This window comes from Perissodus microlepis, chromosome 6 (genome assembly GCF_051167445.1).
Source record: "Perissodus microlepis isolate ML-2025 ecotype Zambia chromosome 6, ASM5116744v1, whole genome shotgun sequence".
In the NCBI taxonomy this organism is placed as follows: domain Eukaryota; kingdom Metazoa; phylum Chordata; class Actinopteri; order Cichliformes; family Cichlidae; genus Perissodus; species Perissodus microlepis.
In genome coordinates, this window is record NC_140466.1 from 13812038 (window position 1) to 13833967 (window position 21930).

The 21930-nt window shown below is 38.0% G+C and overlaps 3 protein-coding genes across 12 annotated transcripts; all 3 read left to right on the plus strand.

Moving 5' to 3' along the window:
- Window positions 1–1706: 1706 nt before the first annotated feature.
- On the plus strand, window positions 1707–7056 carry LOC146385270 (E3 ubiquitin-protein ligase TRIM21-like). 2 transcript variants are annotated; one of them, XM_084930897.1, is made up of 3 exons: window positions 1707–1841; window positions 4454–4657; window positions 4755–7056. In XM_084930897.1, the coding sequence occupies exon 3, from the start codon at window positions 5766–5768 to the stop codon at window positions 6405–6407; it is 642 nt and encodes a 213-aa protein (XP_084787023.1). In that variant the 5' UTR covers window positions 1707–1841; window positions 4454–4657; window positions 4755–5765; the 3' UTR covers window positions 6408–7056. Both variants share the same exon structure in this region, with proteins under 2 accessions (XP_084787023.1, XP_084787024.1).
- A 3695-nt stretch (window positions 7057–10751) lies between these two features.
- On the plus strand, window positions 10752–12405 carry LOC146385271 (nuclear factor 7, ovary-like). 5 transcript variants are annotated; one of them, XM_084930901.1, is made up of 2 exons: window positions 10752–11433; window positions 11557–12405. In XM_084930901.1, the coding sequence occupies exons 1-2, from the start codon at window positions 10752–10754 to the stop codon at window positions 12393–12395; spliced, it is 1521 nt and encodes a 506-aa protein (XP_084787027.1). In that variant the 3' UTR covers window positions 12396–12405. The 5 variants fall into 5 exon arrangements, with proteins under 5 accessions (XP_084787027.1, XP_084787028.1, XP_084787029.1 ...); XM_084930902.1 differs by having other exon boundaries at window positions 10752–11033; window positions 11358–12405; XM_084930903.1 differs by having other exon boundaries at window positions 10752–11003; window positions 11349–12405.
- Window positions 12406–16425: 4020 nt separating this feature from the next.
- LOC146385272 (nuclear factor 7, ovary-like) lies at window positions 16426–18079 on the plus strand. Of its 5 annotated transcripts, none has more exons than XM_084930907.1 (2): window positions 16426–17107; window positions 17231–18079. In XM_084930907.1, exons 1-2 carry the CDS (start codon window positions 16426–16428, stop codon window positions 18067–18069), a joined length of 1521 nt encoding a protein of 506 aa, XP_084787033.1. In that variant the 3' UTR covers window positions 18070–18079. The 5 variants fall into 5 exon arrangements, with proteins under 5 accessions (XP_084787033.1, XP_084787034.1, XP_084787035.1 ...); XM_084930908.1 differs by having other exon boundaries at window positions 16426–16707; window positions 17032–18079; XM_084930909.1 differs by having other exon boundaries at window positions 16426–16677; window positions 17023–18079.
- Window positions 18080–21930: the final 3851 nt, after the last annotated feature.

The following is a 21930-nucleotide window of genomic DNA, read 5'->3' on the forward strand; positions in this document are numbered from 1 at the left end:
TTGACTGCAGTGACTGCTTTTTGAAATTTGCGTTTTTCTTTTTAAGCCGTGACCACAAATGAAGATTATTATGCTAACTAAAATAAACTAAAACCTAAAACTAGATTCACAAAAGTAAATTTAAAAAAACATTTGTAATTTTGTCAACTGAAACACCTGCATGTAGCTGTTTTACATGATTTCCTTTTTTTAAAAAAAAATTATAGTATGGGTTAGTTTGTGAGGTTTAAATTAAAAATATTATAATACTGTAACAGCATAAACTTAATAAAAAAATAATAAAGAATAAATGTTATTAAACTTAAGGGTTTGGTCATCTTTAGGCTTTCTGACTTTTGCCCCTTTTTCAACACTCTGTGATTACCTGGTATTTCTTCTGGACTCCTATAGCGCATTTCCATGATTTTCAGATGTGTTGCTGGTTTCAGCTGGGTCTTGGGTTTCTGAAGAAAAGACCTAAGAGTGTCTCTGAAGTTGCAGACTGTTGTACTGAACTGTGTGAAACTGATACATGTGATTCTCTATTTAACAGGAAACTGAGGTCTGGTGAGATGAAAACATTATACTGCTTGTGCTCACATGGCATGTAATAAATCCTGACAGTGCAGGGGCTATGATGCCATTAAAATTGTAATTATTATTGACACATTTCATAAATTATTTAATAATGTATTTGTTTGATTCATTTTGGCACTCATGGCCCTCTGTAAAGACTTTGCTGGGGTTACGCCTGCATTCGTCTTTGCTTTTGAATGGGCTGACTACACTCACTGCAGCCGTTAATCTAACTTAAACCAATTTAAATTTACTGAGTAGAAATAGCAGAAGACCAATCCAACAACATATTAATATAACTGATTCATTGTTGGCTTTGGTCTCTTTAGAACGTCAGGTTATACTTTGACAGTCAGTAGTTCAAATGCTATATCTCTTCTTTATTCAGATCATAACCTCTAGTTATTCTGTAAATCTGTTATAGTAAGTGATAAAATCAATGCTTGCTGCAGAAAATGCTGCATTTAAATGATTAGCTTAAGTAAAAAGTTTAAACTATTCAACAATAATTTAGCTTTCAATACAAAAACAACAACAACAACAAAAGACAATAGATTTGATACAAAAACAACAAAAACCAAAAAAACAAATAATCTGCTTCATAGTTCACAGAAGCATGGTCAGCATTTACGATTTTTCTTCCTCACTGGATATTTTCTCACTTTAGACCATTCCCTGTAAACCGTAGAGATGGTCGTACAGGAAAATCCCAGGACATCATCAGTTTCTAAAATACTCACACCAGCTTAAGTGACATCAAAAACCATGCCACATTCAGTCAACTTTCTTCCTCATTCTGACACTCTGTTTGAACTTCAGCAGGTATCTTGACCATGTCTAGATTCATAATTGCTTTTAGTTGAAAGTCACTGATTAGATATTTGAAATAATGTGACAAACACTGGAGCAGGCGAGCTATGAGAAAACTGTAAGCGTCATAATACTCAGCTTGGACTAATTGGAAACCATAACTTCTTTATTCAACTTTTTGCGACGTACTAGACAATTCTATAGACTATGGACTATAGGATTTCTCCTCAGGTGCTTCGAAATACTTCGAAGAACCTGAGGAGGGCAGCAAAACGCCCTCCACGTGTCAAACCCGCCTGAAGCAGGAAGAAGAAGACAAACCCGAAGAGGCGGAGCAATAAGGATTCAACATCAAATTACTGAAATGAAAGTGGAAGTTAGTGAAAGTAAAATCAGAGCTGCAGACAGGTCAATCTCCGTATCTAAAGAAGATCAAGAGGATATTTTTTTTCTCTCAACAACAAACTGGAATGCAGGTGAGTGCAGCTGATCAGATTTGCTGTGTTTAACAGGCAACTGTTTCTCTCTTAATGTTACTTCACGTGAAATGTCAGATTAGTTCAACTGGAGACTGATGTTAAGAAAGGTCCATCCATTCTCTTCTACTTATGCTTGTCGGGGTCGCCGGGGGGCTGGAGCCTATCCGAGCTATCATAGAGTAAACCCTGGACAGGTCATCACCAGTCTGTCGCAGGCTGTGTTGAGCAAAATGAGACTGAAAATCATCAAAGTTAAATGTGGAATATTCCCGAAAAACAAACAAACAAAACAAAAGCAAAACTAAAGGTCCGCTTCGAATTCGTTTCGAATTCGTTGTAAAAACGGAGTGCTGCTCTGAGATGGAATGATCATCCCACAAAAGTCTACACAGTTTCTTTTGACTTGTGCTTTCTTTAAACCACTTAAATGAGCTGTGGGCCACTGCTGGCACTGTCATGTCATTGGAGGGCCACTTTAATGATCAAATAGTACAAAAAAATCAAACAAGAAAATACATGTGTATATGTGTGCGTATATATATACATATATGTGCGTGTATATCTATCTATATATATATATATATCTATATCTATATATCTATCTATCTATATATATATATATATATATATATACACACACACACACACACACACACACACACGTATGTATGTATATATATGTATATAAAAAAATGTAAATATTGCATAACGAGACAAAACTTTCATTGTGGGTGCAAATCTTGTCTTTTCTTTCTCACTCTTAACTAACTGAAACCTTTCAGGGGTGGGGTGGGGGGTATGCCCCCCACACCCCCGTTGCCAAGCTTAAAAACTGGCACCTTTTGCACGTACGAGCCGAGCACGTACACATGCACTCTCATGCACGCGCGTTCACTCATCCGAAAAGGGGCACTTCCGGGCCATGCGGTCCCACTGCGCACGCTCTGTCTTCTCCTAGCGGGGTGTGTTTTACAAAAGTACACGCTAAAGTCGCCTCTACGCCTTTTTGGAAAGGTCCAGAGCCTTTATACATAGCATATGCCAAGCAGACTTAGTGCGACATAAATAATGTGTAGCCTTAGAATTTAACATTTACAGTATAAAGAGACACACAGGTCAGTACCTTCGCTATTGTCTCTAAACATTAAGATCCACCATCTACCGGAACCAAATTCCTTGTATGTGTCTGCACATATACTTGGCCAATAAACACGATTCTGATTCATTAAAAAAAAAAAAAAATCAGTTTTATCAACAGAGGACCCATGAAACGAGCAAAGCTGACAGTTCTGAAGAGCACGGTGCATGCTCTCATTTCACAAGTTGGCCTACATTTTCCAGAAAGACAGAAAGACCACACAGTTAAAACCTGTAAAAATACTGAATTAAGAGTTTCACACTATGTTTCACCAAATTAAAAACAAATCCCGCAAAGCTGCTTCTAACACAAACATTTATCTTTCAGATCAGTGTCTAAAAAGCACCATTAGAAAAACGATCCTGCATTTACAAAAGTAGCTCCTGTTTGTATATATTCACACTGAAAACCAAAACGCACACGGTGGTTGATAAACAAGATTAAAATAATATATTGCACATCTATGTTTTAAAGATGGCATCAAAAATCAATGCGTATTTTGTCTAAAAAATATGAAATTTAGACGGTCAAATACACAAACTAACGTGCGGGTGTCAGGCTCAAGGAAGGAGTTCGCTGGCTCTTATCAACCTTTATCCCTCTTCCCCCACCCTCAAAAACAGAGAAAAAGCAGTTCATCTCCCCATTTCTTGAGATAGAAGGCGTCTTAAAGTCTGAAACAGCCAACAATGCTCAGTTGTTAGAAACAATGCAACAAGGTTGGGTAGTCGTTTAACTAACCGTAGAAAATCTGCTTTTAAAACACACTGCCGTTTCAGCTCGATTGTCTGACAACAAAGCCTGTCTATAGTGTCAGTGTAAAAAGACAAAGTAATTCCTGTTTGTATAAATTTACCATGAAAAGCCAAAATGCCAACAGCGGCTGATGAACCTAATTAAAACACACCCCGCTAGGAGAAGACAGAGCGTGCGCAGTGGGACCGCATGGCCCGGAAGTGCCCCTTTTCGGATGAGTGAACGCGCGTGCATGAGAGTGCATGTGTACGTGCAAAAGGTGCCAGTTTTTAAGCTCGGCAATGGGGGTGTGGGGGGCATACCCTCCACCCCACCCCTCCCCTCTCCTCACCCCTCCACCCCTTTTAGAGCAAAATGTAGTGTTTTGGTCTAGGTCTAGACATTAAAACTTACTTTTTAATGTTTTTTGCATAATTATGTGTGTGCAATTTGTGCAATTTTGTAAATCCTCTGTGTTTACATTCATAAAAGCATCTCTTGATTGCAGATTTTGACAGTGATACCTCATCTATGATATTCTTGATTTGGTTGGATGTGAAATTGTTTTTTCTTTTAAACAAAAGAAATAATTCCATCATCGTGCACTTTAGTTATCTTGAAGTCTTTCGGGCCTTTTGCTCAGTGAAAGTACCAGATTTTTGATTTGCCTACTCCTGAAGTTTTTTCTACTACTTTGATTTAATTTGGGTTGGTTTTTTTTTGTTTGTTTTTTCAGCTTAGTCGTGGATCCCTCAGTTGCACTGACATCTCTTTGGGCCTCATATTTTAAAATGAAAAATGAAAAGCTATAAAAAAAATCAACAGTATGAAGCAATTTCATTTTTCATGAAATCATGATGGAACTGACCTCATCTGGCTATGAAACAGCTTGTTACCTAATTGTCCCATTACCAGTGAGCTTCTGCAAATGAGAGACAAGGTAATTCCCAAATATTTTTCTTAAACCCGTTGAATCAAAGCCAGACATCTGTAAAAAACACATTTTTTCCCCTAAAATGTTTACTTTTGTTTTGTAGACTGCAGACATGTTTGCTGCTAGTAATCTGCGACCTGAAGATCAGTTTCTGTGCTCCATCTGCCTGGATGTGTTCACTGATCCAGTCACCACACCATGTGGACATAACTTCTGCAAAAACTGCATCACCCGGAACTGGGACATTAATGTTAGGTGCAAGTGTCCCCTGTGTAACAAACTGTTCAAGAGACGACCTGAACTGGAAATAAACACTTTGTTCTCTGAGGTGGTTGCTCAGTTCAGAGATGAAGCTCAACAGAATGCAAGCAGCAGCTCAGAGCAACAAGCTGCCAAACCAGGAGAAGTTCCCTGTGACTACTGCACTGGAACCAGACTGAGGGCCCTGAAGTCCTGCCTGGTGTGTCTGACCTCCTGCTGTGAGACTCACCTAGAACCTCATCTGACAATCAAAGGTCTGAAAAGACATCAGCTGATTGAGCCTGTGGAGAACCTGGAAGGCAGGATGTGTACGAAGCACGATAAACATCTGGAGCTGTTCTGTAAGACCGATCAGACAAGTGTTTGCACGCTCTGCTCTGTTTTAGACCACAAGACTCACGAGTTTGTACCTCTGAGAGAAGAATCTGAAGAAAAGAAGACAGAGCTGAGGAAGATGGATAATGAAATTCAGGAAATGATCGAGAAGAGACGACAGAAGATTCAGGAGATCAATGAGTCAGTGAAGATGAGTAAAGATGCTGCAGACAAACAGAAAACAGAAGGTGTTCAGATCTTCACTGTTCTGTAGGAGTTTATTGAGAAAGGCCTGAAGAAGGTCATAAAGGAGATAGAAGACAAACAGGAAACAACAGAGAAACAGGCTGAAGGTCTCATCAAAGAGCTGGAAGAGGAAATCTCAGAGTTGAAGAAGAGGAGCTCTGAGCTGAAGCAGGCCTCACGCTCTGAAGACCACCTCCACTTTGTTCAAAGCTTTTCATCTCTGAAAGCTGTTCCACCTACCAAGGACTGGACAGAGGTCATCGTTCTTCCACCAACGTATGAGGGGACTGTGATGAGAGCTGTGGCTCAGCTGGAGGAGACACTCAAAAAACATTTTAAGAAGCTGCTTGCTAAGGCTGAGCTGAGGAGGGTCCAGCAGTATGCTGTGGATGTGAGTCTTGATCCTGATACAGCACATCCTGAGCTCATCTTGTCTGATGATGGAAAAGAAGTGAATTTTGGTAATGTGAATCAGAGTCTTTCAGACAACCCAAAGAGATTCACAGTTTTTGCAAATGTTTTAGGAAGGCAGGGTTTCTCTTCAGGCAGATTTTACTTTGAGGTTCAGGTTAAAGGAAAGACTGACTGGATTTTAGGAGTCGCCAGAGAGTCAGTGAACAGGAAGGGAGGAAACTCAGTAAAGCCTCAGGATGGTTTCTGGGCTCTATGGCTGAGGAACAACAACGAGTACACAGCATGTACTGGCCCAGCAGCCGTTCTCTCTTTTCAGTCTGCTCCTGATAAAGTGGGAGTGTTTGTGGATTATGAGGAGCGTCTGGTCTCCTTTTATGATGTGTATGCAGCAGCTTTTATCTACTCCTTTACTGGCTGCTCCTTCACTGAGAAACTTTACCCATGTTTCAATCCCTGTAATAATGATAATGGTAAAAACTCTGCACCTCTTGTGATCACTCCTATCAATCGCATTAACTAGACAAGAAAAGTTATTACATTTTATTTGAAAGTGGTCTGTGAAAAGATTGTAATGCTGTTTTATTGTTCTCTTTGACAACATGTTTCTCAATACTGAATTTTCATAATTTCACACTCCCCCACAATTACATTTTTCTCCCTTTAAGAGGGAAAACAGGACGTCTAGTCTAGTGTCATTTAAACCAAAGGAGCAAAAACATTTAGGAAATGTCTTTGTAGAGAAAAAAAGCATATCTTTAAATGTGTACATACACATATTTGATTACATTCAATATAATCAAATGTTGGATTCTGAAAATTTAAAGCTGTGTTATTCATATATTTATTAAAAAACTTTTTGGTTAATGACAGCTTCTGATAAATGTGTCCGTTCTTAGTTGCGGAACAGTTTTTAAGCTGTATGTATGTTTACTGCACAAAGAGTATTCATTTCAGAGGTGAGACCAGCCAATAAGTGCCTTCATCCAAGAATGTGGCTTTGACAATCTGTAATTATGTCTTCAATAATGATATGTTTGAATGCTGTCTCCACCATAGGACATGTTTTCTCAATCATCATGTATAACATGTCCTTGCATTATGTGCCTGTCTGTATATTTTTATATATATACGTTTTGTACACAGGTCTCTCTTGAAAAAGAGGGCTTGATCTCAATGAAATTATCTATTTAAATAAAAGATTTAATAATGATAAACAGACTTTCTTTACATTAACAGGGTAAAACTTAAACCCCAGTCAGAGACAACAGTCAATGGTTGTTACTTTCTTTGCACTCAGATAAATAGCAGCATTGATGCATCAAAAAATGTATTGTATATTACATAAAATCTTATACTCTATATATCACATATATTATAAAAATCATTATTATAACACGTGACATTTCTTATGTCCCTTGAAATACTGTTTTTAAGAAAAATCATGACACAGGTGACCTGAACCTTTGTGTAATATCTATTAGGAATAATATATTTCCCCTATTTTATTCAGGGGAATCTATGATGGTCGAGATGGAAGTATTTGATGACCTCTCATGAAATGACCCATAAGAACAATTTCAACATTTTCTGCATCAAGAAATGAATGCTTGCAAATTCCACTGTTGATGTAGTTTGCACTGCTGTAACTTTACAGCAGGTGTTCATTGGCGGTGTTAGTAAGAGTGATCTCATCAGGTTGAGCATATAAAAGCTAATACTATAAAAAGTATTGTGGTAACACACTACATGAAACACAGTACAAAACAAAAGTGTTTCTCCCTTTCGACCTAATAATAAATAATATCATTAAATCTACTGAAAAGGAACAAAGGAAGGAAAAGTTAGGCACTGTGATGTTTACGAAAAGAAAATGCACCAATCAAATTTGCTGCTGGACTTTTACACCTTTCATTTCACACTGACATGTCAGAATAACTCAAGTAGCATTAACTTAAACTGTAAACAATCAAAGTTAAAAATTCTGTTCTTATTGTTCATGAAACTGTTCACATGGAGGGATGAAGGACTGGAAACTTCCAATTCAGTTTGTGACAAATGTCTTCACTTTTTTGGAGAAAGTTGTAAGCACTAGGGCTTTCAAATGATCCATCCATCTCAACACCCTGTTTGGCTTTTGTTGACCACTTTGAGCCTGTCTCTCCTTATTAGAACAGTTCATTTCCAGTATAAACCCATCAGGATTCCCCTTTGATGTTATTCCTCCTCAACTCCTTAAGAAGGTTTTTCCTACCCTTGGTCCTTTTATTCTTGCCATTATTAACAGTACATTGACCTTTTGTAAAAATATTTTTGGGCAATTCTTGCTGACAAAAACAGGCCTTGACCATTCTGTTTTGTTTCAGGGGCTGTCTCCAGGCTACCTTTCTTTTCTAAACTCCTACAAAAAATTGCCTTTACCCAACTGAAGTCCTTCCTGGGTGAATGTGCAATTCTGGAAGTGTTCCAGCCAGGACTAAAAACTCACCAAAGCAATCAGTATGTTTTATTAAGGCTTTTTTAATGTTATATTTTTTAGCAATAGCTTCTGGTGACTGTGTGCTACTTGTGCTTTTGGACTGAGCAGCTGCCTTTTAACGCTGTGTTCCTTGAGATCCGCCTGTCCAGGGTGGAGCAGTGGGTGGGCATCACTGGCTCAGCTCTCCAATGGTTTAGGACCCACCTTTCTGATAGAACCTTTACCTACACCTCTGCTGCCCTCCTCTGGCGGGATTACACAAGGCTCTATTCTTGGAACTGTCCTTTTCTATTTGTACCTGTTACTACTTGGAATAATTTTACATAAAAATAATATTTGCTTCCATTATTATGCAGACGACTGTCAAATTTATTTTCCATTGATGCAAATTGCAGCATCCTCTCTCATCAGTGCTTTCATCACCAGTGAACTGCCTACTCAGCATACTGTCAAACTGGTCATGGTGGAAGATATTGAAGGTCCAGACTTTCTGTTGCATGTCCTCAGTGTGACCCTCCTTTCATCTGTGAAGACAACCAGCACACCATTGGACAACCTGCTGGTTCTAGTGTTCACAAGTAAATGTCAATCAAGCTGCACGGCTGTGCACAGGACCCACTAAAGGACGTCAGTCCCTCATGCCGCCCTCACAGTCTGTTTCTGACAGTTTGGTACTGCTGGGTTTATACACTCATCCTTGCCCATCTCTTCTTGTGTAACAGTCTTAGTATCTCCTCAATAGGACTGAAAGTTTATGAATTTAACTGAGTTTCTCTTATACTGCTGTGATCGAGTGTTACCTTCATTTTTCTAGCACTTTATAATCATCTGTGGACCTGAAAGAGGAACCAAAACCTTAACAAACACCTGCAGGAAGATTTGGAGAAATAATAGGAAATTAAACGTCAAATTCTTGAAATGAAACTTAATGTTAGTGTGAGTAATAGCAGTAATAGCAGTACTACAGCCGAAAGATCTGGATTTGTGTCTCAAAATCAAACAGTGTTCGTCTTTTCTTTCTAAGCAAGTGACTCAAATACTGGTGAGTACAGAACGAGCCACACTAGCTCAAAACTTCACTTATACTGTAAGTGCTAAAATTTTAAGAGTACATTTTTTACAGTGGTTTGTTTTAATTATGTATATTAAATTCAACTTAACTCTCATGAATGTTTCTCCTTCTTTTTTTAAGTCTCAGAAATGTTGTTGAATTCAAATTCAAAATCAGCTAATTTTTCTCTTAAAGTGATACTTTTTTCTGTCAGTTTACACATGATGCATAGTGTTTTGTTTGCATTTGACAAGCAGACCTGATTTATATTTTTTGGAATTATATTGCATATTTTGGATTTTACAACATTTGCTGTTGAAAAGATGCTGAGAAAGTGTTGTCCTTAAACACTGAGCAACCACCTATACCACATGGTGATATAAGCCTTCAAAATGTAGCCAGAATTCCCTTTTTTAAGTTTCCTCCAGTGAATTATCAGAAAACACATCGAAAATACAGGGTACCGATACTTGTTTCTGTTTCTCTACGTCACCAACATTAAACTGGTGCAATTTATTAATATCCTGATATCCCACAATACTGATCCTCAAAGTATGCTATAGAAAAATCATGACACCAGTGTAGAATTCATTTGAATGTAATTTTTTCAATGCTGAAAACGCCATGCTTCAGTCTCCTCCTGTATCCATATGAAGTTATGAGTGTTAAAAGTTGCTGCAAAAATCTTGAAACTTTAAGAGTGCCAAATTCCAATTCACCCCCACTTACTTAAGAGGCAGGAAGTGTGAAGTAAAAAAAAAGAATATGCATGGCTTTATAAATATATTAAAGATATTTTACCGGAAAAAACGGCTGAAGAGAGATGATGAATGATTTTCCATGGACTAAACTATGACTAGAATTAAAGAAGTGGTTATGAAACCAAACATAGTCACACTCTCATCTGAAACAGTGCAGGATAACATGAGAAATTTATTTAAACTTGTAAACAAACATAAAGTCCTGGGATTAACTTCGTAGACCTGATTGATATAACACAGTTCTAAAAATCCTAAAACTAGCTCGGGGTGAGTCCTCCAGTCAGGAGATTGTAGTGAACGGCAGCACTTAGTGAGTAAGCTCTACATGTAGAAACATAAAGTGAGTGTGCAGGTGATGTCTCTGAGTGGATTACTCTACTCTTAAATTATTTGATGTGATTCTGTGATTTTTGGACTCCATGCAACATAAGATAGTTATACCTTGAAGATTTTTTCAAGTTCTTTTCCTCATCTGAAATTGCTGTCATGATCCCACTTCGACAGTTCTAAACCACTCACAGAAAATCGTTAGACTTTAACTTATCATGCTTTGACTTTTGTTCCCAGAGTGCAGATATGTTTGCTGCCAGTAAGCTGCGATCTGAAGATCAGTTTCTGTGCTCCATCTGTCTGGATGTGTTCGCTGATCCAGTCACCACACCATGTGGACACAACTTCTGTAAGAAGTGTATCACTCAGCACTGGGATAGAAATGTTCCTTGTCAGTGCCCCATGTGCAAAGAGGCTTTCTACTGTAGACCTCTGTTGAAGGTTAACACTTTGTTCTCTGAGGTGGTTACTCAGTTCAGAGATGAAACTCAACAGAAAGCCAGGAGGAGCAGCTCAGAGCAACAAGCTGCCAAACCAGGAGAAGCTCCCTGTGACATCTGCACTGGAACCAGACTGAGGGCCCTGAAGTCCTGCCTGGTGTGTCTGACCTCCTACTGTGAGACGCACCTAGAACCTCATCTGACAATCAAAGGTCTGAAAAGACATCAGCTGATTGAGCCTGTGGAGAACCTGGAAGGCAGGATGTGTACGAAGCACGATAAACATCTGGAGCTGTTCTGTAAGACCGATCAGACAAGTGTTTGCATGCTTTGCTCTTTTTTAGACCACAAGTCTCATGAGTTTGTACCTCTGAGAGAAGAATCTGAAGAAAAGAAGACAGAGCTGAGAAAGATGGATGATGAAATTCAGGAAATGATCGAAAACAGACGACAGAAGATTCAGGAGATCAATGAGTCAGTGAAGATGAGTAAAGATGCTGCAGACAAACAGAAAACAGAAGGTGTTCAGATCTTCACTGTTCTGAAGGAGTTTATTGAGAAAGGCCTGAAGAAGGTCATAAAGGAGATAGAAGACAAACAGGAAACAACAGAGAAACAGGCTGAAGATCTCTGCAAAGAGCTGGAACAGGAAATCTCAGAGCTAAAGAAGAGGAGCTCTGAGGTGAAGAATCTAATATGCTCTGAAGACCACCTCCACTTTATTCAAAGCTTCTCATCTCTGAAAGCTGTTCCACCTGCCAAGGACTGGACTGAGGTCCTCGTCCTGCCACCAACATATGAGGGGACTGTGATGAGAGCTGTGGCTCAGCTGGAGGAGACACTGAGGATAGAAATGAAGAAGCTGTTTGAGGCTGAGCTGAGGAGGGTCCAGCAGTATGCTGTGGATGTGAGTCTTGATCCTGATACAGCACATCCTGAGCTCATCTTGTCTGATGATGGAAAACAAGTGAATCATGGAGATGAAAAGCAGAATCTTCCAGACAACCCGGAGAGATTTTCTTACTGTGTTTGTGTTTTAGGAAAGCAGAGTTTCTCTTCAGGCAGATTTTATTATGAGGCTCAAGTTAAAGGAAAGACTGACTGGGAATTGGGAGTGGCCAGAGAGTCGATCGACAGGAAGAAAATAATGACTCTTAGTCCCGAGGATGGATTCTGGACTGTAGTGCTGAGAAATGGAAATGATTACAAAGCTCTTGATGATCATGATGTCTGTCTCTGTCGTCCGTCTGGTCCTGAGAAGGTGGGAGTGTTTGTAGATTACGAGGAGGGTGTGGTTTCCTTTTATGATATAGATGCAGCAGCTCTTATCTACTCCTTTACTGGCTGCTCCTTCACTGAGAAACTCTACCCATACTTCAATCCCTGTAATAACGACAATGGCAAAAACTCTGCACGTCTCCTCATCACTCCCATTAATCACATTGAGTAGAAAAATGATTTTATATGTAGCAGTCTGTGTTAAGAACACATTCGTTGGTGACACTGATTGATTTGGTCTTCTTTTCTTCTCTGATTCTGATTGATTTCTTTGTGTTTTTATGTCATATTCATCTTAAATTGAGCTTAAAGTCTGAGTGATGCTGATTTTGACTGAGGCAAAATAGTCTTTTAATTTTTTTTCTAATTACAAAACATTTTTGTTCTTTATTAAAAGATAAATAGAAGAATACGTTTTATCAATATATAAATGAAAAATTGGATTATGTGCTGCTTCCCTGTTGAGTAATTATCATCAACTAGGAACACTGGGATAAGTGCATCTTTGGATCCATACATGCTCATCCTTTCTCAAACCTCTCCTCACAAAAGACAAGAACAAAATCAGCATTAGCTCAGAGAAGGTTAACTAGTTCAGTATAGCTGAAGTAGGCTGATTACGGTTTTGTGATTTTTACTATTTGCTTTTGGTTTTGCGTTGCTCTCGCTAAATTGCTTTAATAAAATTTCCTGCATTTGAAGTCTAAGTTGTGAACATTCGCTCTTTAACTGATATGTTTCAAATAAATGTAGAAAAATCAAATACAAAAAGGCAAATTTAAAATGACAAAAGACTGTTGACAATTGAGAATGTTTTTTTCCTTGTTTTTTTTTCTTTTGGTCATGCCTGTGATGATGTTATTCACTCATAAAGGATAAATAAATTGTGTTTGCATCACAAATCCACAAAAAGCAAAAGATCTGCAAGTATGACAAAATATTCTCTCAACCATTTAGTGGTAAACAGGGCGGATTGCCAGTGTTTATAGATGAAAGTCTCTATTCTAAAATTAAACTATCCACATTCTCAAAATCTCCCATCTTTCATCCATAATTTTTATCACAGTGCCATTCAGCAGAGTTTACTAGTTAGAGACTCTAATTATCGTTAGCTCACCATTCAAACTCATTCAGTAGTTCAAGAATCTGGAGACATAATATTTGCAAAGGAAGGAAAAGTTAGGCACTGTGATGTTTACGAAAAGAAAATGCACCAATCAAATTTGCTGCTGGACTTTTACACCTTTCATTTCACACTGACATGTCAGAATAACTCAAGTAGCATTAACTTAAACTGTAAACAATCAAAGTTAAAAATTCTGTTCTTATTGTTCATGAAACTGTTCACATGGAGGGATGAAGGACTGGAAACTTCCAATTCAGTTTGTGACAAATGTCTTCACTTTTTTGGAGAAAGTTGTAAGCACTAGGGCTTTCAAATGATCCATCCATCTCAACACCCTGTTTGGCTTTTGTTGACCACTTTGAGCCTGTCTCTCCTTATTAGAACAGTTCATTTCCAGTATAAACCCATCAGGATTCCCCTTTGATGTTATTCCTCCTCAACTCCTTAAGAAGGTTTTTCCTACCCTTGGTCCTTTTATTCTTGCCATTATTAACAGTACATTGACCTTTTGTAAAAATATTTTTGGGCAATTCTTGCTGACAAAAACAGGCCTTGACCATTCTGTTTTGTTTCAGGGGCTGTCTCCAGGCTACCTTTCTTTTCTAAACTCCTACAAAAAATTGCCTTTACCCAACTGAAGTCCTTCCTGGGTGAATGTGCAATTCTGGAAGTGTTCCAGCCAGGACTAAAAACTCACCAAAGCAATCAGTATGTTTTATTAAGGCTTTTTTAATGTTATATTTTTTAGCAATAGCTTCTGGTGACTGTGTGCTACTTGTGCTTTTGGACTGAGCAGCTGCCTTTTAACGCTGTGTTCCTTGAGATCCGCCTGTCCAGGGTGGAGCAGTGGGTGGGCATCACTGGCTCAGCTCTCCAATGGTTTAGGACCCACCTTTCTGATAGAACCTTTACCTACACCTCTGCTGCCCTCCTCTGGCGGGATTACACAAGGCTCTATTCTTGGAACTGTCCTTTTCTATTTGTACCTGTTACTACTTGGAATAATTTTACATAAAAATAATATTTGCTTCCATTATTATGCAGACGACTGTCAAATTTATTTTCCATTGATGCAAATTGCAGCATCCTCTCTCATCAGTGCTTTCATCACCAGTGAACTGCCTACTCAGCATACTGTCAAACTGGTCATGGTGGAAGATATTGAAGGTCCAGACTTTCTGTTGCATGTCCTCAGTGTGACCCTCCTTTCATCTGTGAAGACAACCAGCACACCATTGGACAACCTGCTGGTTCTAGTGTTCACAAGTAAATGTCAATCAAGCTGCACGGCTGTGCACAGGACCCACTAAAGGACGTCAGTCCCTCATGCCGCCCTCACAGTCTGTTTCTGACAGTTTGGTACTGCTGGGTTTATACACTCATCCTTGCCCATCTCTTCTTGTGTAACAGTCTTAGTATCTCCTCAATAGGACTGAAAGTTTATGAATTTAACTGAGTTTCTCTTATACTGCTGTGATCGAGTGTTACCTTCATTTTTCTAGCACTTTATAATCATCTGTGGACCTGAAAGAGGAACCAAAACCTTAACAAACACCTGCAGGAAGATTTGGAGAAATAATAGGAAATTAAACGTCAAATTCTTGAAATGAAACTTAATGTTAGTGTGAGTAATAGCAGTAATAGCAGTACTACAGCCGAAAGATCTGGATTTGTGTCTCAAAATCAAACAGTGTTCGTCTTTTCTTTCTAAGCAAGTGACTCAAATACTGGTGAGTACAGAACGAGCCACACTAGCTCAAAACTTCACTTATACTGTAAGTGCTAAAATTTTAAGAGTACATTTTTTACAGTGGTTTGTTTTAATTATGTATATTAAATTCAACTTAACTCTCATGAATGTTTCTCCTTCTTTTTTTAAGTCTCAGAAATGTTGTTGAATTCAAATTCAAAATCAGCTAATTTTTCTCTTAAAGTGATATTTTTTTCTGTCAGTTTACACATGATGCATAGTGTTTTGTTTGCATTTGACAAGCAGACCTGATTGATATTTTTTGGAATTATATTGCATATTTTGGATTTTACAACATTTGCTGTTGAAAAGATGCTGAGAAAGTGTTGTCCTTAAACACTGAGCAACCACCTATACCACATGGTGATATAAGCCTTCAAAATGTAGCCAGAATTCCCTTTTTTAAGTTTCCTCCAGTGAATTATCAGAAAACACATCGAAAATACAGGGTACCGATACTTGTTTCTGTTTCTCTACGTCACCAACATTAAACTGGTGCAATTTATTAATATCCTGATATCCCACAATACTGATCCTCAAAGTATGCTATAGAAAAATCATGACACCAGTGTAGAATTCATTTGAATGTAATTTTTTCAATGCTGAAAACGCCATGCTTCAGTCTCCTCCTGTATCCATATGAAGTTATGAGTGTTAAAAGTTGCTGCAAAAATCTTGAAACTTTAAGAGTGCCAAATTCCAATTCACCCCCACTTACTTAAGAGGCAGGAAGTGTGAAGTAAAAAAAAAGAATATGCATGGCTTTATAAATATATTAAAGATATTTTACCGGAAAAAACGGCTGAAGAGAGATGATGAATGATTTTCCATGGACTAAACTATGACTAGAATTAAAGAAGTGGTTATGAAACCAAACATAGTCACACTCTCATCTGAAACAGTGCAGGATAACATGAGAAATTTATTTAAACTTGTAAACAAACATAAAGTCCTGGGATTAACTTCGTAGACCTGATTGATATAACACAGTTCTAAAAATCCTAAAACTAGCTCGGGGTGAGTCCTCCAGTCAGGAGATTGTAGTGAACGGCAGCACTTAGTGAGTAAGCTCTACATGTAGAAACATAAAGTGAGTGTGCAGGTGATGTCTCTGAGTGGATTACTCTACTCTTAAATTATTTGATGTGATTCTGTGATTTTTGGACTCCATGCAACATAAGATAGTTATACCTTGAAGATTTTTTCAAGTTCTTTTCCTCATCTGAAATTGCTGCCATGATCCCACTTCGACAGTTCTAAACCACTCACAGAAAATCGTTAGACTTTAACTTATCATGCTTTGACTTTTGTTCCCAGAGTGCAGATATGTTTGCTGCCAGTAAGCTGCGATCTGAAGATCAGTTTCTGTGCTCCATCTGTCTGGATGTGTTCGCTGATCCAGTCACCACACCATGTGGACACAACTTCTGTAAGAAGTGTATCACTCAGCACTGGGATAGAAATGTTCCTTGTCAGTGCCCCATGTGCAAAGAGGCTTTCTACTGTAGACCTCTGTTGAAGGTTAACACTTTGTTCTCTGAGGTGGTTACTCAGTTCAGAGATGAAACTCAACAGAAAGCCAGGAGGAGCAGCTCAGAGCAACAAGCTGCCAAACCAGGAGAAGCTCCCTGTGACATCTGCACTGGAACCAGACTGAGGGCCCTGAAGTCCTGCCTGGTGTGTCTGACCTCCTACTGTGAGACGCACCTAGAACCTCATCTGACAATCAAAGGTCTGAAAAGACATCAGCTGATTGAGCCTGTGGAGAACCTGGAAGGCAGGATGTGTACGAAGCACGATAAACATCTGGAGCTGTTCTGTAAGACCGATCAGACAAGTGTTTGCATGCTTTGCTCTTTTTTAGACCACAAGTCTCATGAGTTTGTACCTCTGAGAGAAGAATCTGAAGAAAAGAAGACAGAGCTGAGAAAGATGGATGATGAAATTCAGGAAATGATCGAAAACAGACGACAGAAGATTCAGGAGATCAATGAGTCAGTGAAGATGAGTAAAGATGCTGCAGACAAACAGAAAACAGAAGGTGTTCAGATCTTCACTGTTCTGAAGGAGTTTATTGAGAAAGGCCTGAAGAAGGTCATAAAGGAGATAGAAGACAAACAGGAAACAACAGAGAAACAGGCTGAAGATCTCTGCAAAGAGCTGGAACAGGAAATCTCAGAGCTAAAGAAGAGGAGCTCTGAGGTGAAGAATCTAATATGCTCTGAAGACCACCTCCACTTTATTCAAAGCTTCTCATCTCTGAAAGCTGTTCCACCTGCCAAGGACTGGACTGAGGTCCTCGTCCTGCCACCAACATATGAGGGGACTGTGATGAGAGCTGTGGCTCAGCTGGAGGAGACACTGAGGATAGAAATGAAGAAGCTGTTTGAGGCTGAGCTGAGGAGGGTCCAGCAGTATGCTGTGGATGTGAGTCTTGATCCTGATACAGCACATCCTGAGCTCATCTTGTCTGATGATGGAAAACAAGTGAATCATGGAGATGAAAAGCAGAATCTTCCAGACAACCCGGAGAGATTTTCTTACTGTGTTTGTGTTTTAGGAAAGCAGAGTTTCTCTTCAGGCAGATTTTACTATGAGGCTCAAGTTAAAGGAAAGACTGACTGGGAATTGGGAGTGGCCAGAGAGTCGATCGACAGGAAGAAAATAATGACTCTTAGTCCCGAGGATGGATTCTGGACTGTAGTGCTGAGAAATGGAAATGATTACAAAGCTCTTGATGATCATGATGTCTGTCTCTGTCGTCCGTCTGGTCCTGAGAAGGTGGGAGTGTTTGTAGATTACGAGGAGGGTGTGGTTTCCTTTTATGATATAGATGCAGCAGCTCTTATCTACTCCTTTACTGGCTGCTCCTTCACTGAGAAACTCTACCCATACTTCAATCCCTGTAATAACGACAATGGCAAAAACTCTGCACGTCTCCTCATCACTCCCATTAATCACATTGAGTAGAAAAATGATTTTATATGTAGCAGTCTGTGTTAAGAACACATTCGTTGGTGACACTGATTGATTTGGTCTTCTTTTCTTCTCTGATTCTGATTGATTTCTTTGTGTTTTTATGTCATATTCATCTTAAATTGAGCTTAAAGTCTGAGTGATGCTGATTTTGACTGAGGCAAAATAGTCTTTTAATTTTTTTTCTAATTACAAAACATTTTTGTTCTTTATTAAAAGATAAATAGAAGAATACGTTTTATCAATATATAAATGAAAAATTGGATTATGTGCTGCTTCCCTGTTGAGTAATTATCATCAACTAGGAACACTGGGATAAGTGCATCTTTGGATCCATACATGCTCATCCTTTCTCAAACCTCTCCTCACAAAAGACAAGAACAAAATCAGCATTAGCTCAGAGAAGGTTAACTAGTTCAGTATAGCTGAAGTAGGCTGATTACGGTTTTGTGATTTTTACTATTTGCTTTTGGTTTTGCGTTGCTCTCGCTAAATTGCTTTAATAAAATTTCCTGCATTTGAAGTCTAAGTTGTGAACATTCGCTCTTTAACTGATATGTTTCAAATAAATGTAGAAAAATCAAATACAAAAAGGCAAATTTAAAATGACAAAAGACTGTTGACAATTGAGAATGTTTTTTTCCTTGTTTTTTTTTCTTTTGGTCATGCCTGTGATGATGTTATTCACTCATAAAGGATAAATAAATTGTGTTTGCATCACAAATCCACAAAAAGCAAAAGATCTGCAAGTATGACAAAATATTCTCTCAACCATTTAGTGGTAAACAGGGCGGATTGCCAGTGTTTATAGATGAAAGTCTCTATTCTAAAATTAAACTATCCACATTCTCAAAATCTCCCATCTTTCATCCATAATTTTTATCACAGTGCCATTCAGCAGAGTTTACTAGTTAGAGACTCTAATTATCGTTAGCTCACCATTCAAACTCATTCAGTAGTTCAAGAATCTGGAGACATAATATTTGCAAACATAATAAAAAAAACATTAATTATGGATAAGGTGAGAAATTCCTCTTCCAGAGAAGACACTTACTTCTCCTCTTTCCTTCAGAACTTTTCCTCAGTAATTTTATCTCACAGCAAGTAAGTAAATGCAACAATCTGCTCATAGTGATCATGCACCCATCTTCCTGACATTAAACATCTAATCACAAATCAAACCCACCACAAGATGGCGACTCATTACATCACTTCTTTAACACCCAGGTTTTGATACTTTCTTTTAGACAGGGTGGATTATTTTTTTCTTGTTCAATGATGAATACCATTACAATTGAAAAACAACAAAATGAATTAGAAATTAAAACTGATTGCTATTCTAACAAACGAGCAGCTCAAATACAAACACTTTTAATAAAGTGCAGCTCAAACCTTTTGGAGAAAGCTGCATTCCTCTGAGCAGAACCCAACACAACCCAGAAAGCTTTTAAAAAATAATTAATTGATTCTTTACAAATTTTGAATTTGGAGGTAGAATCAATATTTGTCAAAAATATCCAAAGTCCAAAAAATTTAAACACATTTATCTCTTCATACATTTACTGTTATTGTAACAGTAAATGTTCTTTTGCTTTAGACAGTAGAATATAAAACTAATAAATCTGAGAGTAGAGTATAAAGTATAAAAATAAAGTGGTACAGTAGATATTTACTGTCACTGTCATGAAAAACTAGGAGACAACCATGTGAACATGCTCTTAGAATACCTTTCTATTTTACACTTATTCATTGGTTCAAAAGCTAAATTGTGACAAATTAAAGTTTTTAGGCAAGTTACTTGAACAGCATTGTGCCGCTCCCTGTAAAATCAGTCAAATCTGAGGTTGCCACTGGACCTTTTCAAAATCAGAGGATTTGTTTGTTGTTTGTACGACAGTTTTAACCTTCATACTGTAAGAAACAAAAACTATCCAGCATTTTTCATTTTTTAACTCCCCCACACTTTTTAAGGCAGAAAAAGAACACATTTAATATATTTTTTTTTAAAGTAAATTAATAAACCAAAACTATAAGTCTCAGGTTTTGAATCTAAAATCATGCATTTTTTCTTCCTGGCAAACATCAAGAGCAGATATCGTAGTTTCAATATCAGATTCCACTGCTTTAATAACTGTGATGCATAACAGGAGCAAGTATTAGTTCACTGGATGGTCATCTTCTTTCTCAGTACTCAAAGGAGAAAAGTTGAACAAAAGCTTTTTGGGTGAACTTTAAAAGGTTATATCACAATGGGCAGGGTGCAAATTTGCCAAGGGTGGGTGGCAAATTTGGCTAAAGCCACTTTGCTATCCCACTCCCACCGAAAAAGCTTTCAAGTACAGCCACAATTGTAAAAGTGGAAAAATATCTGACATATTGTTGAGTCAAATAAATAAACAAACAGGAGAGACATTTTCTCTTGGTGCAAAAGTGCAATGAACTGTGAGTGCAACACATTTTTATTAGCTTTGCAGTTTTTTAATCATGCTTTAGATTAGCTACATATGCTGATTAATGACCTCTTTCCAGTTTTAAAGAAATATGAGGGGTACTTCCCAAAATCTGAGCTGCATTCCTCGGTCAAACTGGTTACCATGATTGCCCCACAAAACTGCAGTTTACCGAATAATTAAATTGAGCTTGCATTACAATAACTTTTGTGAACTTTTGTCCTCCACTTTGAAGGATCAGTCATTTCTAGCATAACCCACCGTGAACTGAAACTGCTGTATTAACATTTCCGCATTTATCCTAAATATAGAATTAAAGAAAAGCTGAGACATCATGAATTATCTCAGTTGTAGCTGAGAAGTCAGTTAAACCTCAAAAGGTTGTTTCTTGTCTATTCAGGTTAAAGTGCTAGTATGAACTGTGTCATGCCACAATCTAAAGAAACTCAAGAACAGATGAGAAACAAAGTCACTGATCCCTGTCAGTCTGGAAAAGGGCTACAAAGCAATTTCAAAGGCTTCGAGACACCCTCAAACTGCGGTGAGAGACATTTCCCACAAATAGAGAACCCTATCCAGGAGGTCACAGAAGAATCCAGTACAATAGCCGCTGTGGCTGAAAACCACAGGTTTTGAAAATTCTGAAAAAACTGGAGGTCAAGTTAGAGAGAAGTGAGCTTTTCTCGAAGGTCCACTTCTCTCTTCATTAACATTCCTGAACTCAGTTGTGTGTTTTCCAGCTAAACATGGAAATACAGAACAGATGAGATGTTCAGATCTACTTCAGTTTTAACTCATGTATGGGAAATTAATATTTTCACTCACATTATTCTCAGTTTACATGTAATTCTGAGATTTTCCTGAAGTTTTCTTTTTTAATAGTATGAACTGGGACTTTTTTTTTTTTTTTTTTTTATTAAAGGCCTTTCCTGGGATGTTTAATACTCTATTTTGACCACTGCATTAAATGAGATATCATGTCTGCTTTATTTCACAATTATGATAAAAAGATCATTTTATCAAAGTGTTAGCTTCAAATGTAGAGGTAAAAAATTGCCGTAAAAGATAAAACATACAGAAGTACATCACATAGATAAGTAGAATATCAGAACAGCTGCGACACATCACTATCTCACTGAGTATGCCAATTGCTGTACCTATTGGCCTGCTGTTCAATCAGTTAATACTCCTTAAAGTATATCTGGAAAGAGTCCTTGTCCTGAGGAAGCTATCGCACTGGCATTCTAGAGATAACTCTCTAACAATATGTGTGCAACTGCAATAAACATACACAATAACAGTGTGTGGGTCCCAGTCATTACATGTATTATTTTACTCTTCTGAACTCCTTAGTGTTTACCACCCTTTTTCTGACCACCTGATATTTCCTCTGTGCTTGTACAGC

Bases quoted from the DNA above. Each gene is read 5' to 3' on its own strand.
- LOC146385272 (XM_084930904.1), top strand. From the start codon at position 16,426: ATGTTTGCTGCCAGTAAGCTGCGATCTGAAGATCAGTTTCTGTGCTCC.
- LOC146385271 (XM_084930899.1), top strand. From the start codon at position 10,752: ATGTTTGCTGCCAGTAAGCTGCGATCTGAAGATCAGTTTCTGTGCTCC.